Source organism: Panthera pardus, unplaced genomic scaffold (assembly GCF_024362965.1).
Source record: "Panthera pardus isolate Hobbes unplaced genomic scaffold, ASM2436296v1 HiC_scaffold_25, whole genome shotgun sequence".
In the NCBI taxonomy this organism is placed as follows: Eukaryota; Metazoa; Chordata; class Mammalia; order Carnivora; family Felidae; genus Panthera; species Panthera pardus.
Window position 1 is genome coordinate 85,944,137 of NW_026526821.1, and position 17,673 is coordinate 85,961,809.

At 43.5% G+C, this 17,673-nt stretch overlaps 1 protein-coding gene across 10 annotated transcripts in view; it reads right to left on the minus strand.

Moving 5' to 3' along the window:
- AAK1 (AP2 associated kinase 1) overlaps window positions 1-17,673 on the minus strand; it is a 171,134-nt gene that overhangs the window by 59,753 nt on the left and 93,708 nt on the right. For all 10 annotated transcript variants that reach the window (XM_019440758.2, XM_053890763.1, XM_053890760.1 and 7 more), the window contains exons 4-8: window positions 17,246-17,354; window positions 15,286-15,428; window positions 5,734-5,855; window positions 4,327-4,408; window positions 3,690-3,822 (exon numbers count right to left, since the gene is read on the minus strand). In XM_019440758.2, the coding sequence (XP_019296303.2) occupies window positions 3,690-3,822; window positions 4,327-4,408; window positions 5,734-5,855; window positions 15,286-15,428; window positions 17,246-17,354 (589 nt within the window). The remainder of the gene's footprint in view (window positions 1-3,689; window positions 3,823-4,326; window positions 4,409-5,733; window positions 5,856-15,285; window positions 15,429-17,245; window positions 17,355-17,673) is intronic.

Sequence of the window (17,673 nt, forward strand, 5' to 3'; positions counted from 1 at the left end):
GAGTCTTGCTTCTGCCTTCCTTAGTTCATGATATCTTGCTAAACAAATGATTATCCTTGATAATTATAATCAAAACTCAGTGGGTTTTTTTTTCACTTTCTTTTCTTCTTCCTCTTCCTCCTCCTCCTCCTCTTCTTCTTCTTTTAGTAATCTCTACTCCTTACGTGGGGCTAGAACTCACAACCCTGAGATCAAGAATCTCATGTTCCATTGAATGAGCCAGTCAGGTGCCCTTCAAAACTCAAACTTTAAGAACTGACTATAGACATTGGGGTACAAGTGCCCCTATGCATCAGCACTCCTGTATCCCTTGGGTAAATTCCCAGCAGTGCTATTGCTGGGTCACAGGGTAAATCTATTTTTAATTTTTTGAGGAACCTCCACACTGTTTTCCAGAGTGGAGTTTGCATTCCCACCAACAGTGCAAGAGGGTTCCCGTTTCTCCACATCCTCTCCAGCATCTACAGTCTCCTGATTTGTTCATTTTAGCCACTCTGACTGGCATGAGGTGGTATCTCAGTGTGGTTTTGATTTGTATTTCCCTGATATATACACAATGGAATACTACGTGGCAATGAGAAAGAATGAAATGTGGCCTTTTGTAGCAACGTGGATGGAACTGGAGAGTGTTATGCTAAGTGAAATAAGTCATACAGAGAAAGACAGATACCATATGTTTTCACTCTTATGTGGATCCTGAGAAACTTAACAGAAGACCATGGGGGAGGGGAAGGAAAAAAAAATAGTTAGAGAGGGAGACAGCCAAACCATAAGAGACTCTTAAAAACTGAGAACAAACTGAGGGTTGATGGGGGGTGGGAGGGAGGGGAGGGTGGGTGATGGGCATCGAGGAGGGCACCTGTTGGGATGAGCACTGGGTGTTGTATAGAAACAAATTTGACAATAAATTTCATATTTAAAAAAAAGAGAAAAAAATTTAAGAATTGACTTATTATTCCTTTGTTGGAGATATTAACTGGTTTCCATTCTAAAAGAAATTACAAAATAATAAACACATCTCTACTTTTACATGATCTATAGAACACTTGTTTGTTTCCAGGTCCTTTAAGCTTCTGCCCTGAAGCTGGAAAAATCCCCAGGAAAAAATCTTTCTGAAGACACAGAGACAGACACATGCATACACACCAACAACAATGCAAGGCAATTTACTGTTGAAGGAATCAAATGAATGGTTTGAACACCAAGTGCAGGCAAGACTGATGAGGCTGCAGTCTTGCGGAGGACTTACAGAAGAAGCAGGGTTTGGGCTGGGCTTTGAAGGCACTAAAGCGTTTAGTCAGTCAGGGGAAAGAGGAGAAAAAGATATTCTCGATGAGAGAACAGTCTGTTTGGGCAAAAACAGACTTGAAGAAAGGCAAAAGAGTGCCCTGTTGTGAGGAAATGCAGGTGCCAGAAGGACAGAACAGATTTCCTTGTCAGGGAACACAGGGAAATAAGGCCGGGTGGGTGGGGGTGGGGAACCAGAGTATGAAGGGTCTGAAATGCCACGCTGAGAAGCTGGGCCCTACTGTAGGACCACTGGCAAATCATGACGTTTACTAATAGGGACCTGACAGGGTGGCATTCTGTAAGACTGATCTCATGGTGAAGCGGTACTCGGACGACTGAGGGAGGAGGGAGACAGCTGGCCAGTCCACCAGTACAGGCATGAGTTGGCCAAGTCTCTATATACCGTGGTGACAGTGATGGGAACAGAGAATGGGATGGGACCAGGAGAAACTCCAAAGAAAGAATGCTGCTTAGAAAATGGCTGACTCTTTACTCTGTCTTATGAGCCAGATCTAAACTTTAAACTTCAGTTATCCAGGCTTGAATGGTGACACCACTGATAGAAACTGAAAACAGAGGGGAACTGTGTATTGGGAGTAAATGGGCAATCACAATAAATTTTAGAACTGTGACGTTAGAGAGACCATGGAATCTTCAAGCAGTTTGTAAACTGAAATAGGTCAGAGCTTGGAAAGATGTCAGTGTCAAAGACTTGCTTTTCCCAGTATGAACGTGCTGTCCAAATGTGAAAAAAAAAATGTATTACAAAATTATCCTACCATTCTAGCATCAAATTTTGCCATTTTCTTATCTATCTCCTTCCAACCTTCATTTACGAAGCTGCAATTCTAGAACAGTAGTCCCTCCTTATCCATGGGGGACACGGTCCAAGACCCCCAGTGGACGCCTGAAACTGCGGATAGTACTGAGTCCCATATATACTATATTTTCTCTTCTACACACACACCTATGACAAAGCTCAATTTATAAGTTAGGTACAGTCAGAGATTAACTACAATAATAAAGTAGAGCCATTTTAACAATATGCTGCAATAAAAGTTATGTGAATGTGGCCTCTCTCTCTCTCTCTCAAAACATCTCATTATACTGAACTCACCCTTCTTGTGACAATGTGAGAGCACAACATGCCTACGTGGTGAGATGAAATGAGGTGAATGACACAGGCACAGTGACGTAACGTTAGGTTACTACTGACCTTTCTGACTAGATGTCAAAAGAAGGACCATCTGCTTCCTACTGCAGTCAACTGCGGGTAACTAAAACCGTGGAAGGCCAAACCACGGATAAGGAGGGACTACTCTAATGCTTTACCTCTGAAAACAATTCAACAACCATTAAATGCCATAGTCCATTTGTTTAAATACCCTCTCCCTCCTTTTTTTGGTTAATAAACAGAAGAAGTTGATTGATAAAATTGGCACAGTGGAATAGGTAGTCATCTCAAAGCTGTAACTATGTTTTTATTTTGGGGGTTTTTTGTTTGTTCGTTTGTTTTGAGAAAAGCTGTAACTATGTTAACTTGGGTAAGTTACCTATACTGTCTCAGCCTCAGTTTCCTCATTTGTATAACGGGGATAATTATATTTACTACATAAGACTTGAAGAATTAAATAAGGTACAAGTAGGCCCTTAACAAATGTCAGGTGCTCCACCCCACATTTGCTTCTGTTTTCTTCAGTACAGCCCCACCCAGGACCCAAACTGGGTCACTCAAGATTTATAACCCAAAATGCTTAAAATTCAGATGCTGAATCCCTTGACCAATGCAAAAGGATGACAAAATATCTCTTTCACATTTGCGCACAAGGGCTTGTGCAAAGATTGCTTGTTCTGCCATCTGGTTAATGAATTAGTACATATGCTTGCTGTGACGATGCAAAAGAGTGGGGAATCTTAAAAAACATTTTAAACAAAGCGTTGAGCTTAAATGCTTGTTATCAAAATCCAGGGATTAACCTAAAGAGAGAAAAAAAACCTAGTCCCACAGAGTTATACAGTCTTAATTATGTATTCACTCCAGCCAACGCACAGCAATCATTTCAATTTGAGTTGCTTCCAGTTTTGCAGAGATGAATTTCTTATCACTTGATAGGAGTCAGCTGGACTCTTTCATACTGACTGCAAGAGAACAGAGCGGTACTGTACTGCTCAAAGCACTGTTAGGATTTCTGCTCAAGCCTTAGAGAGCTTAGATTTCTAGCAAAAAGACCTACCGCTCTAACTAGACACTGTGGTATTATCTTTGAGTGACCCACTATTATCGACTTATCTATCTTTGCATCCAACCCATCACTCCTGGGATCTAATCCCTTTGTCCCCCCAGTTCATTCCTAGAGATTGGAGATAAAAATATGAAACCAGAAACTTGAGATACTTACTAATTAGGCAGTGCATGTCTTGGGAATATCGAGAGTTATCAGGAATTGTGAAGTTTCCGTCACAAATTGCCACCTGACTCTCTCCAAATGGCAAAGTGAAGTAGCATAATTTATACAACAAACATCCAAGAGCCTAAAAAAAAATAAAGCAGATTGCTACGAGTGGTTTATTTACCATAACTGCAAATGGGTCTACTGAGACATACTGGCATCATCCACACTTACTGGCAGATATAAAAGCTATGTACTATTAACCTATTAGAAGAAACCTGAATTTAGAACTCGGCACCACTATTTAGCTGCTGAGTTACGATATTTCTACCAGCGTTACCAAATGATGTTCCGAAAAAGAACAAGTATTTCAGTTATTTTGCTCTTAGGAACTAGTAACACATATATGAAAACCACCTAAATAACGGGCAGGTCACCTGAATAATTTTCACAGAGCTCTAAAATAATTTCCTTTGACATGCTTCACGGAGCAGTGGCAGGTCACCCCAAGAATAACTCTGAGAGATAGGGAGACAGTGATATGGTACAGTGGCCACGCTTGCTATGGCACTGCCTGGATTAGACTTGGGAATTTACAGTCAAGACTGCTGGTATCTGAGATGTGGATAGGTTAGTTGACACCTACCCAAATGTCTGCCTTCGTAGTGATGATTTTGCCACTGTACAGGTTGACCATTTCTGGTGCTCGATAGGACAGCGTTGTGTATCTACAATCAAGAGATTTGGTTTTTGTTAAATATGTCAATGCTATCGTTAAAAACCAGGGGTAGCAGAAATACTTTTTAAATACATTCATGTCTATATTAATAAAGTCTAGTTCCCTGGGAGCAATCTGCAGAAGAGAGTAGGAAATAGTAGTGTAGATAAAATGAAAAGCTGTCCTGGGTACACACCCATGGCCCTTTAGAAGCAGCCCTTCTATCTGAGAGCGTGTGGCAACCCAGATGCTAAGGCACTTAAATAAACTCTAAAAGCAACTTTTCTTGGGTCCTCAAATGAAAAAATCTTCTTCTGCAAATCCTTACTGTTCGATATCATGTCTTGCTGATTTGTTTTTAAAAATAGTAATTTCCTTAAGTGTGGCTCAATGCTGATGTGTAATGCTGGCTGAGACACTGCACAACAGCGGAAAGAACAGCTGAGGTGGGAGGTGGACGAATCTCTGCTGCCGGAAGAGGAATGAAGCAAGAGTTTTCCCCTTATCTCTGGCTCAAGGAAAGAGGAGTACAAGCTCCGCTTCAAAGAGCGTCTTGGTGTGGCCAAGCATGTGACTTATGCTGCTTGAGTCTCTAAAGCCCACAGGGCACCGTGCTCTAGGTGTCCACCAGAGCCTTGGACCGGAAGTCTTCCCACCCCAGGCTTGGCCGCCAAGAGTGATGCAGGAAAGGAGACTGAGGGTCAGGATACAGGTGTGCATACTAGACTTCTGGATTATTAGTAGTATTATGGCCTGTGAAAAATCTAACACTCTTGACAATAGGGGAAAATGGGTCAGGTTCTTAACTGGAGCCAGAAATTTAAAGAAGCTTTTTCTCATGGCAGTCAGTGATTCAGTATCTGTAGAGACTTCACATTCCTACTTACCATTAATTCCATTAGATTGGTGACCTCCTTAGGAGCAAGAAGGAATACACAGCAATGCAGGGTTCAGTGAAAAGCACATCCAACTGACTGATAATGTCATAGTTGTGATTCCGCTTAAAAACATCACAGTACCTCTATGGTTTGTGTACCATTCAGCTTTTTAAGGGCTGTGTGACTTAAGTCAAAATATCTATGTACAGTGACCACTGGTCCATTGATAAAGCGCTGTATGATTCCTTCATTTTACGCTATTGACCAACGCTTGCAAACCACTTCCACAGCCTCCTCTTAAAATCAAACAATCCCACTGCCCAACACGATGCTCTGAGACAAGGGGGGCCATGACTAGCACCCTGGTCTTTCCACCCTGACCTTCTCAACCAGAAGCTGAAAGTAATGTTGCTGATCTGCAAATGGACGAAACTCCAAGAGAAGAGGAAAGGCTTACTTCTTAATCTCATCTTCTACTGCATTGACTCCCTCAGTTTGTGGATTCTGAAATTTGTTGGTGGCGCTTCCAAAGTCACACAGGACGTAGTGGCCTCGGTCATGCAAGAGGATATTTTCAACCTGAAAAACATTCCCCAACCACCCGATCCAAGATATTATTTAGTAATGCATATGAAAATCTGGTTCATAGTCACATAAATATTCTATTTCTGATAATCCCACTAATATGCACAGGAAAGTTCTTCCCCACCAAGTATCTCGCCAGGGGTCATCCCAAGTGAACAAAAAGAAAAGCACAGTAACAGGGTAAAATGAGAGTAGAGGGGGTAAATAGAGGAAAGTCCACAATGGGGAAATGAGTCCCACTTACCTAGATTTCCAGCTACATTTCTCACCTTGGCAGAAACAGTCCTAATACTTTTAAGTCTCTGTATCTTTTTTCATGCTTTTCTCTCCATCTAGAATACGCTCTATGACCTCCACCCCCTTAGCCAACTATCAATATCCCATTCATCTTCCGAACTCCAGTTCAGATGCCACCTCTTCTTTGAAGCCTTCCTCAAGCACCCACTCAGACAAATGTCACTCTTTCCCCATGGCCCTTCAGTACTTCATTCTTCCTGACGTCAGTGATTTCACTGGAGTCTTATACGTGCATATATCAATTTCTTTACTACACTAAGTTAGAATTTCCAGAATTAATAAACATTTGCTGTATTTTAGTTACTTCTCAAAGTGATTAAAGGCTTGTGGGCAAATGTCCAGTTTTCCTGTTGAAGTATTACCTTATCTTTCTGTAGATGAATTCTTTGGACAGTGAGTTAGCACTTCCAGGTAGAAGGGAGCTTACAAAGACCAGAATCTACAGAAATCTCTGGTATCAAAGGAGTATGCCAGTGCAAGAATAACTCCAAAATAGTGCGCACTTCTGTACTCAGGATGTACTGAGTCATTTTTGGTCTAGGTGAATTGCGTTGACCGGTATGTTGAAGGACAGACCTAGCTATGCGTGGGCAGTAAAATGGCGGCCAAAAAATCTTGTTGGGCCAGTAAGTCTATAGTCTCCATTGTCTTTTGTCTTCAGCCTTCCAAAGACTGATCACCTTCGGAAAACAAAGGCCAGAGTCTACTATCGGCTCCTTAAAGACAAACACCATCTCGGGGTGGCTCAGCCACCCATCTGGGTGGCTCAGTCGGGTTGGGCGTCTGACTTCGGCTCAGGTCATGATCTCACGGTTTGTGAGTTCGAGCCCTGTGTCAGGCTCTGTGCTGACAGCTCAGAGCCTGGAGCCTGCTTCGGATTCTGTGTCCGCTTCTCTCTCTGCCCCTCGCCAACTTGTGCTCTGTCTTTCTATGTCTCTCAAAAAATAAATAAATGTAAAAAAAAAAAAAGACAAGCACCATCTCTTCATTGCGTTTGTAGTCTTCTCTACCAGTGCCTACCATTGTGCTTGGTACAGAAATGTTGGTTGAATGGTAAAGTTAAAAAAGAGGAACACATTTAATACTGTGTTTGTGTGTATGTATGTCTGTCAGAAGCAAGATGGGAGCCACCAAATACCCAGACCCTATTACTGCACATATTGGTTCTTTAAAAAAACAAACAAACAAAAATCCGGTCAACTGTGATAGTCTCTTGTTCCAATACTCGTTTCTACCTATACTTGCTTTAATTCTCCTAAAAATTACATTATGTATTATAAAAATGTTTATAGTTTGTATCTCCTAAATCTAATACCTAAAGTCTTTGCTGCAAACTGATTCTTTTATTTGTTGTCTCTTACTCCTGCTGAGTCTCACTCCTGGTACTGTTATGAGGGGTTTTGTTACTGTTGCTGTTAACTCATGTTCCTTGGAATTCATCTGGGGGAAGCCTATGAGGCCGGAGTTTAAAGTCTATTGTTCTTCCAGAAAGGATATGCTTTTGCACCTGGGGCACTGTTAACCTACAATCACTTTAACCTAGAATTTTGACCTTGGGATTTTTAGCCACATAAGGCAGTATGAACTACGGCTATCATCTCTCATGGATATGCTCTTGTTCTCCAGAGACAAGGCTAAGGGAAGCAAATATTTCTACCATCTACAGCTTTTCAAAAACTCATCAGTTTAGGGGTGCCTGGGTGGCTCAGTCGGTTAAGCGTCCGACTTCGGCTCAGGTCACGATCTTGCGGTCTATGAGTTCGAGCCCCGCGTCGGGCTCTGTGCTGACAGCTCAGAGCCTGGAGCCTGCTTCAGATTCTGTGTCTCCCTCTCTCTCTGACCCTCACCCGTTCATATTCTGTCTCTCTCTGTCTCAAAAATAAATAAACATTAAAAAAAATTAAAAAAAAAAAACTCATCAGTTTAACCTATTTACACAAAGTAAAACAGTCAAGCTATCCTGAACATATACTCACTTTAGGAATCTAAAATAATTCCGACAAAACAATACTAATATTTCTAATCTACTTTAGAGGTTATAAACAGAACAGCTACGATTTCCTGAGCTTTTACTATTACGAGTACTACTGTACTCATCACTTTACATGGATTATCCTCATAATAATATAATAATATCCCTGTTTTACAGATGTGGAGAGTGAGACTCACAGTGATGAAGCTGGGAAGCAAACCTAGGCAATTTCATTCTAGAGAAAGGCAGGTAATTACCTTTCTGCCAGGGTAGGAAGCAGATGAATTACTTACAGTCCCCACCCATAAGTATCCACCAACTGAGGTGGGTATGATGACTACATTTGCCCAGTGTACTGGATACAAGCTTAAGGACAGGGCTACGTTGGTCCTTTATGTTCACAAATATCCCATAATAGGAATCTAGTCAATGAGGAACCAGGTGTCTAACCACTAGCTAGGCTGCTTTGCTCAGTGTCTCGTAAACATTCCCTGTATCGCCTGATTTATCATTTTATTCAAGTGCTCATTCTCTACCTGTCAAATCGTAGCCATTCTTCAGGGCTTTGCTCAAGTCACAAGTCCTCAGTAAAACCTTCCATGGCTATCCTACAAAATCTGCAGAACTCACTGTCCATAGGAGGAGCTGCCAAAGTAAGACCTTTGGGCCAAATACAGCCATGCCCATTGGTTACTTATCCTCTAGTCTATGGCTGCTTTTGAGCTCCAGTGGCAGAGGTGAGTAGTTGTGACAGACTATCTGGCTGACAAGCCAAAATATTTACTATCTGGTCCTTTGCAGAAGTTTGCCAACTTCTGGTCTATAATTACACTATGCCTGTGTGTCTTCTGCAATACCCAGTCAAGTATTTTACATACACCAGATACCCTTCCATCCCTTATTCAGTATCCATTAGCAGTGATCTTCCTTCCTGGTCTCACGTGAAACCATGCATCTCCCATTATATGTGTTCAGTCCCTTCCCAAATTAGTTTCTATTCTTCTAATGCTAGATTGTACATTCTAAAACACTGTTAAGTGAGTTCACATCAAAATACAAATGAGGTAGTTCCAGGGACCAAAATCACTGGGTTGGGCCAGAGGCAGTGGGGGTGGGGGTGAGGGGGTCAGCGGGAAGGAAAACTGAGTAGACAAAAGACAGAATAACGATGAGGCACATAAGGGTTTTTGTCTTGTTTTTATCCCCCTCACCTAAAAAACTCGGTTTGTATTTCTGGTTAGCTCCAGAGTGGCAGCACTCAGCAGTTATACCGTTATCAACCTTCCCATAAAGATAACATTGCACAAGACTGTATTTGCAGGAAAAGCAGTTAAAAAGTAAAGGTGTGTACAAAAGTGGACCTAAAGCCAGAAATACCAACGTAGGGGAAAGCCTTATCGATATCAAAGAAATACTAATGCAGGTAAGAACCATAAGCCCTGCTCCAGTGGCTCTGCAGGTTTGCTGGGAGGATCATGAGACTGGGAAGGTGAACTCGCTTAGCAGCAGCCACCTCAGCAGCGGCCACACCCTCTGCACCTTCTCAGTCTGTCCCTGTGACTTGTAACACCCGTGGAAACCTCCAAGATCAAGCTGGCCGCTGCCCTTCGTCACCACCAGCACACTTAACACAGAGCCTGGTGCGCGGCAACCACATTGGACCTGGGGGTCAGAAGAGCTCAGGGACTATTTAGATGTCTGACCTTGGACAAACCTTTAAACCTCTTTGGGCTTGTTTCTCATCTGCAAAGTACAGCTAATACTATTTCTATCATGGTTGTTATGAAGCAAGCAAGAGAATGTATGTGAGAGCAAACTATAAGTCTCCCTATATAAACCTAAGAAGTTATTACCACTCATTTTAGAGAGACACACACACATTTGAACTCCTACTATATGCCAAGTAGCTTCTGGAGATAAGGTTATGAACAAATCCAAGTTCAGCTGCTCGTGTCGTGTAGAGTCTAGTGGAAGAGAGTAAGGGAGTAAGTATAATTGCCAGGTGGTGATAACTGTTATAAAAAAAAAAAAAAGGCAACAGGTTAAATACATGTAAGGGGTAAATACTGTGCAAATGGCACAGTTGGAAAGGTCACTGGGATGAGGTGAGCAGAGACCCAAATGAAGGGCAGCCACAGACCCCCTGGGGGAAGGGCACTCTCAGAGGAGAGGAGGGAGCAGGCCTGAGGCATCTGAGGCACAGAAGCAGGCCACCTTGGCTGGGACAGTACTGTGCTGGGCACCAGTGCCACAAAGAGAACTGAGGACATGGGACTGGGCATACTAAGGGCTAGCGCCCTTGTGAATGGGGAGGCCGGATACTGCTGGGCCTTGGGGAAGTGAAGGACTTAGGTGAGTGAAACTCATAACAGAACCAAAGGCAGAGAAGCAGGAATGATGACAATAACAATAGCAATACAATAGCATCAGCAGCTAGCAGCACTCACTAGGAGGCACTTTTACCTACAGGATTTCATGAAATTCTTACAAATTCTTACAAAGTCTTATTGTCCCCAGTTAAGAGATGAGAAAGTGGAGCCCAGTTACCTAACATGCCTGAGGTCACTAGGCTGGTAGGGCAGGATGGGGCTCAGTCTGCCTGCGTGCTGAAGCTACACCCTCACCGCTGCACTGATACGCATTATGCCATCAAGGAATGAGGGCAGTTCACACCGGCAACCATGAAGGGAGAAAGAGAGAGGACCAGAGCAGCTGACAGAGGGCAGACTGAGGAAGGCCACTAGGGAGACACTCAGCAGATGGAAAGAGGTGTTTTAGGAAGGTTAGCATGGTGAGAGAGGAGAAGGGAGAACACGAGGGCGGGTGCAATTGTCTAGAGGGGAGGCGACTCAGGCCAGGTCTAGAACAGGGCCCAGAGGAATTAAGGTGGACAAGGAAGGGAGACAACCAACTGGACATTCGTGTATCATCTTCTGGAAGCTCCAGAGAACTTTCCTAGTGATCTGTTTTTGGCAAAGTCCCTTAGGATGTAAGCCTAATGGTGGTGACCACTGCTTACAATCCTACAGTCTTCCAGCTCTTTGAGGGTTTAATGCTGCTGACCTTATTTCCCAACCCATCGGCTTAAGAGGGTTATTAAAGCTGTCACTCCCAAACTCTGCTTACAGCTGTCGCTAAAAGGTCTGGAAAGCCACCTCCTACTGACCCTTCCTCTTCACATTATTCCAAACAGATATGGCATTCAGGCATTTCAATCACTAGAAATTTTGGAGGATTAGATAAATGTAGGTGTTCAAACTTGTGATTCTAAAAATGGGACAAGAATCTTCATCCTATTGTACTTCACGAAATCAAAATCTCTTTTCTGATGAAAGAGGAGACATTCGTGACTTTCTCAATCTGAATGCACTTATTAAATCTTAACCCCTTCTTAAGTGCCTGGACAGACAGCATGGTGTAACAGAGCAAAAACAAACAAACACCAAAATGGGGAGTAAAAACCCTTGGCCTTTGTTCTAGTTTGACCACAGAATTAGCTATGCAGGTCACAGCCTTTCTGGGCAGAGGATTCCTCATTGGTAATAGGAGAGGGCTGGCTTAGGTGACCTTCCCAGCTCTATGACCCCATGATCTGCAATGATCTCTTTCTTTCCTCAGAGAGATAAAAATTAAACAAAAACAGGGAAATGATTAATATGCTAAATTATCGTATTTGAAGAAAGACCTCCAATAACGAACAGAACTTTGGTAATGGTTATTTTTATAACATAAGCTGCTTCAGGATAGGGACCGCTTTCAGTTTATTTCCCACACATAATTTGAAAGAAAGACCACACACGTGGCAGGCAGGGCAAGAGGGGCTTTTCCTCTGTTCTGCGTGCGAACAAGCAGACCCAGGGTGGCACTGACTCCACAAGGGGATCTGCACCTGGCCTGGCCTATGCTCTTTTCCATGTCGTACTGACTTTTATTCAAGATGGTGCCTCCTCACCAAATGTAAATCTGCTTAGAGAAGCAACTACAGATCAGCAACCAGCACCTCCTCTGGCCAACAGGAGAATTAAGAACTTCTAGGCTCTGGCTACCGCTAGGACTGTAGTGGCTGGACATGAAGCTCAGAGTGTCCGAGACTACGTGATGGCAAACAACAGGTACACAGGGACTTTTTGGTCAGGCCTCAGGAGGCTGGCAGTGCGGGAGGCAAACGGACTGACTGCCCACCGGGCACATATTAGTAGAAATCAATAAAATCTAATTTGCTAACCAAAACAGCTATATGGCACAGAGTATAAGATATGGGGAGTCTGGGAAACCTTCAGTCAAAACAACCAGGAGTCAATAACTGCAATTAACAGCCACAGGACTTTTTGGGAACAATCACAATCGAGGCCTCCTCCCAGGGGCCCCTATTTACATTCCCTATTTCCAAGGTAGAGGAGAAATGGAAACAAAGTCTCCTGAATCACTCCCGGCAGCCCAGCAACAGGCCTGACAGTCTTCACCATGCATTAAAACACAACTACAGAGCCCCACAGCGTGTTGCCAGCGCTGTGCTGACTTTCAGGAGCACCGAGGAGGGTCAAGGGGTACAGGGCTACGGATGAGCTGGGAACCAGCGTGGCAGCCTCTCCTCCAATTCCACTTTGCTCCACGTTCTTCTGCTAAAATATCTCATGGACCATTCAGGGCAGCGAAGAAAGAGTCCGGGGCTCCTACTCCCGTCCTACTTCCTGTCCCCAGGTGGACCCTGAGCTCTGTACTTCAGGCTCCTATCACTGGACGACACTTAACCAACCGCCTCACAGCAGCACTGAGATGCTGGGAATGTGCAAATTAGGTAGGTGTTATTTACAGGTATGCAATGATTCATCATTGAGGCCTCATTTAATCCAGTTAAAATAAAGGAAGATTCTGTTCGAGAACACGGGATCAGCACTCTCTACAAGGGTGCTCAGTGGCCCTCTCTGCCTCCTTCCTTTGCCCTCACCTTCATGCCCTGGCAGGCACTTGCTGTGTCACAGGTGTGCCTGGAGACGGACACGCATGCTCTAAGGCCTCCTTGTCCCCTTCTCTAGGTAGCCCTCAGCATCTGCTCTCTGCCTGACATGTCCTTCGTCCTCTTTGTGACCACTTAAATCCCACAAGCCTGTAAAATCCCACTTTTCCAGAAGATTCCAACTTCCGTTACCTGGTCCCGCGACCCGATCGTACGTTAAGCAGCTTGATAACTCTGCTTGTTCATCACTTTGTTCTACAAAGTTCTGTATTTCACCTGTCTCTGTTTCAAATCTAAATGTTCATTTGTTTCATTTATATCCTGTCACAGATACCAAAGCATCTGGGAAGTAGGAACCGTATTATACCGTGTTACTGTACCCCGTTCCACAGAATTATGTACTTGTACTCTGCTAGGCTCAAAATACTTACTGAAATGTATTCTCCCTTTCCTACTAGAAAAAGGGCTGACTGTGGGTAGAGGGACACTGGAGGAGGCTATCTAAGGCTTTTGAAGTTATGTACCTATGTTCCCTTAAGCTCACTGCTTTACTACAGAAACGCCGGGATGTAAGTACCACTTTTTACTAACCGGGATGGCTAAAATAAAAAAGGACGGTAAGGGTTGGTGAGGATGTGGAGAAAACGGCACCCTCATGTGTTGCTGGTGGCATAGAAACAGCACAGCCACTCCACAAAACAGTTTGGCAGTTCCTCAGGGAGTTAACCGTAGTTACCACACGACCCAACAATTCCACCTCTAGGTAGATGCTCAAGAGAACGGACATGTGCCCACTTGAAACAGGTACACAGGTGTTCACAGTCTCGTTCGGAATATCCAAGGTCAAAACAACTCAAATGTCTATCAGTGACCAGATAAACAAAATGTAGTCTATCTACACTGTGAATATCATGCCATGAGAAGAAATGAAGTGGTGCTACACGCTGCAACACCGATAAGCCTTGACAACATCATTACGTTAGGTGAAAGACGTCAGACACGAGAGGCCTCTTACTGAATGAGCCCGTTTGAATGAAATGCACAGAACAGGCAACAGAAAGCAGATTAGTGTTTGCCTGGGGCTGAGGTGAGGTGGGAGTGAAGAGCGACTGCTGATGGATACACACGGTTTCCTTTGGGGAGACGAAATGTTCTGGAGTCAGATAGTGTGATGGTTGCACAGCCTGGTAAATACAGTAAAAGCCACTGAACTGTATGCTTCGAAAGGGTGAGTTTTATGGTGTATGAATTATATCTCCATTTTTTAAAAAAAGCTAAAAAGAAAAAAAAATCCCTCAAAACAGAAATGCTGGCATGCCCCTTGTGTTCCTCAAACTTTAAAACACACAAAACCCACCCAGGGCGATTATTAAGCCATGAATTCCTGGGCTTCCCTGACACCACCATAAAAATTATAGCCCAACAGATTCAGTGCAGAATCCAGTAGCCTGCACTTAACAAGTACACCAGGGGCTGCTGATATAAGTTATTAGCCATGAAGCGTGTTTCTCAAAACACAGGGATAATGAAAAGAAATTGTAATTTAGAATCAGAAGAGCTAGCTTCACATTCTGGTGCTGCTCCTTCCCGGTTGTATGACCTCAGTCAAGTCATGTGACCTGAGTTTCCTTGATTATACAATGTAAAGAAGAACATCTTCCTCCAAAGAGTGTGCATAAAGCGTCTAGTAGGGTACATGGCACGTGTCAGTGAATCCTACCCGGCTGCCAATGCCATTCAACAAACGCTGTCAAATGACTAGAATACGAAAGGCCGGCTACAAGGAGATGGTAATTAGTAGAACAAAATTTTTAAATAATCACTTAATGGATTTTGCAAAATACGAGAGAGACTTTAAAAACCAAGCATCACTGTTCACAAACCATTTAAACGAGCATATTATTTTCTATAACCCTGGAAAAGTAAAACTAGGACTCTGTCAGGAAAAACAAGAACAGCATGTATTCAGGCAGTGGATGATTATAAAGAATTTCCAAAGGCTACCTAGGTAATAAAAGTGATACCTGTTTTATACTTTCTTTATTTTAATTTCTATTTTCTCTCCCCAGGCAGAATGTAAGACATGTAAGGTTTCCATGCCTTAAGCTTTTCTCTCACATGCCCAAAGCATCTCCCCCATCCCCGGGGCAGATGGAAAATACCCTGAACACACTTCATGAAGCAGTGCGGCCTGTTACCTTCAGGTCACGGTGGATAATAGGAGTTTTGCACTGGTGCAGGCGGGCAACGGCTTCACAGGTGTCACAAAATATCTGGAGCACTTCATTCTCTGTAAAACCTGTCTGCAGGCGCTGATTCATCAAGTTGACCACCTGGCCTCCTGGAGGGGACACAGAGCAAGGGAGAGGTTAGAAACACTCAGACTCACGACTTACCCAAGACAATGAACGGCTGTCCACAGAGAAGCAACCTGGCCCAAGGTAACAGAGCTGATTGCTGGCTGAGGCACCCAAGTGTCTTGGTTCCCGGGCCCATATTTGTCTTCTTGCGATCCAGTGCCTCTTCTAACGCATCAAAAACAGTCTATTTTATAAAGCACTCCAGACGTGAGCTGCCTTCATTACATCTTCAAGATTAGTAGAAGCGACAATATGGTCCTGCTATAACCACTTGGGTCTACTGTCCCCATTTGTACGAGATGAGGCCCCAAGGTTCAACCTGTCATATCTTTTAGTAGGAATCAGACTACACAATAGACTCCAAGAGCAAGAAGAAGACAGCTTTTTATTTATTTTTTTTATTAAAAAAAAAAATTTTTTTTTTTTAATGTTTATTTATTTTTGAGACAGAGAGAGACAGAGCATGAACAGGGGAGGGGCAGAGAGAGAGGGAGACACAGAATCGGAAACAGGCTCCAGGCTCTGAGCTGTCAGCATGGAGCCCGACGCGGGGCTCGAACTCACGGACCGCGAGATCATGACCTGAGCCGAAATGGGACGCTTAACCGACCGAGCCACCCAGGCGCCCCAGAAGACAGCTTTTTAGCCTGTGCTTTAGGAACGGCGTGGTATCTCTGGCTTCACTAACTACTTGCTGCCAAGAATGTAGAAATGCTACCCCAACATTTATTCTCCAGGACAGTAAGATTGATGACCTCACTTACAAAATTATCCAGATCCCTGGATGCTCCTACTGCCACGTCTCTAAATATTTTAACACCCAAAAGGGAATGGACAGGACGAAACAAACTGTCACGTCTCTAAATATTTTAACACCCAAAAGGGAATGGACAGGACGAAACAAACTGTCAAGTTCAAATTTGGTAGTATTTTATAAAATCAGCTTAAGAGTTCTTACAAGACAGGATAAAATTATTGGTTAACATCACATTTTGAGGGTTAACAACATATTTAACTTACGGACAGTATCTTTAAAGGCAAGGAAAATGTCAGTGGAAGTAAGGATGATTATAAAACAGGGCACCAAACAGGAGACAGTGACCCAAGCCTATAAGTGGCAGCTGCTTAAGCCAAAAAAAAGTCAAACCTCCAGGCTGGCTGTTTGAAACGCAGTCAAATCTGAATCAATTCATGCTACAGTCTGGATTTCCGGAGATAAATGTGGCTTGAAACTCCAAGCTTTCAACTACTTAACTCTACTGGTAACAGCAGCATCGTTTGAATGGAGCCTTACTGGCAATTACAGCTTGCAAGCAAGGAGAGGAAAGGTCATTTCCATTAGACGAAAAGGATTATTTCCCACCCACCCCCTCCCCAACACAAGGTGGTGTGGGTGGAGAAGAGAACACAGGAGGGAGGGAGTTGAGAGGCTGAATCGTTTCTTCAGTCCATCTGGAGTTGGGTCTTTATTATGTGCCTTCATCACTTGTTTTAAAGCATCACAAATAACACATTCATTCTCCCCCTCATCCTTTCTCATTCATACACAAGCACCAAACCTTCCTAAATCTAACAAAAAGGGAGTTTTGTATTATCCACCATTTCAAATTGTTTGCCACCATAAGAATAACCAAGACGTGACAGCATGCTCTGTATCTTTTAGCCTCACAGTTTCCACATCTTTAAAATCACAACAACATACATTAGGGCACAGTGCACATTAACTGAAATGACCCCATGCCCTTGACAATCAAAGTTCCAGAGCAATGGGAGCTTAAGGTATGGGACATATACTCACCCCTACAGAAGTCCATCAGAATGAGCACTTCCCATACATCACCACTGCTCACGTTGTTGATACTGGAGTCAATGTAGCCCACAATGTTCTTGTGCCCCGACAGGTCTCTCTGTAAAGAAGAGTAGAGAAATATAGTATTAGTTACAGATACCAATACAGACAAAATGAGCCAGTCAGTTCCATTAGCACAGATAATTTAAATACAAAGAGGGGGAGCCTGGGTGGTTCAGTCGGTTAAGCGTCCAACTTCGGCTCAGGTCATGATCTCACAGTCCGTGAGTTCGAGCCCCGCGTCAGGCTCTGTGCTGACAGCTCAGAGCCTGGAGCCTGCTTCAGATTCTGTGTCTCCCTCTCTCTCTGCCCCTCCCCTGCTCATGCTCTGTCTCTCTGTGTCTTAAAAATAAATAAAAACATTTAAAAAAAAATTC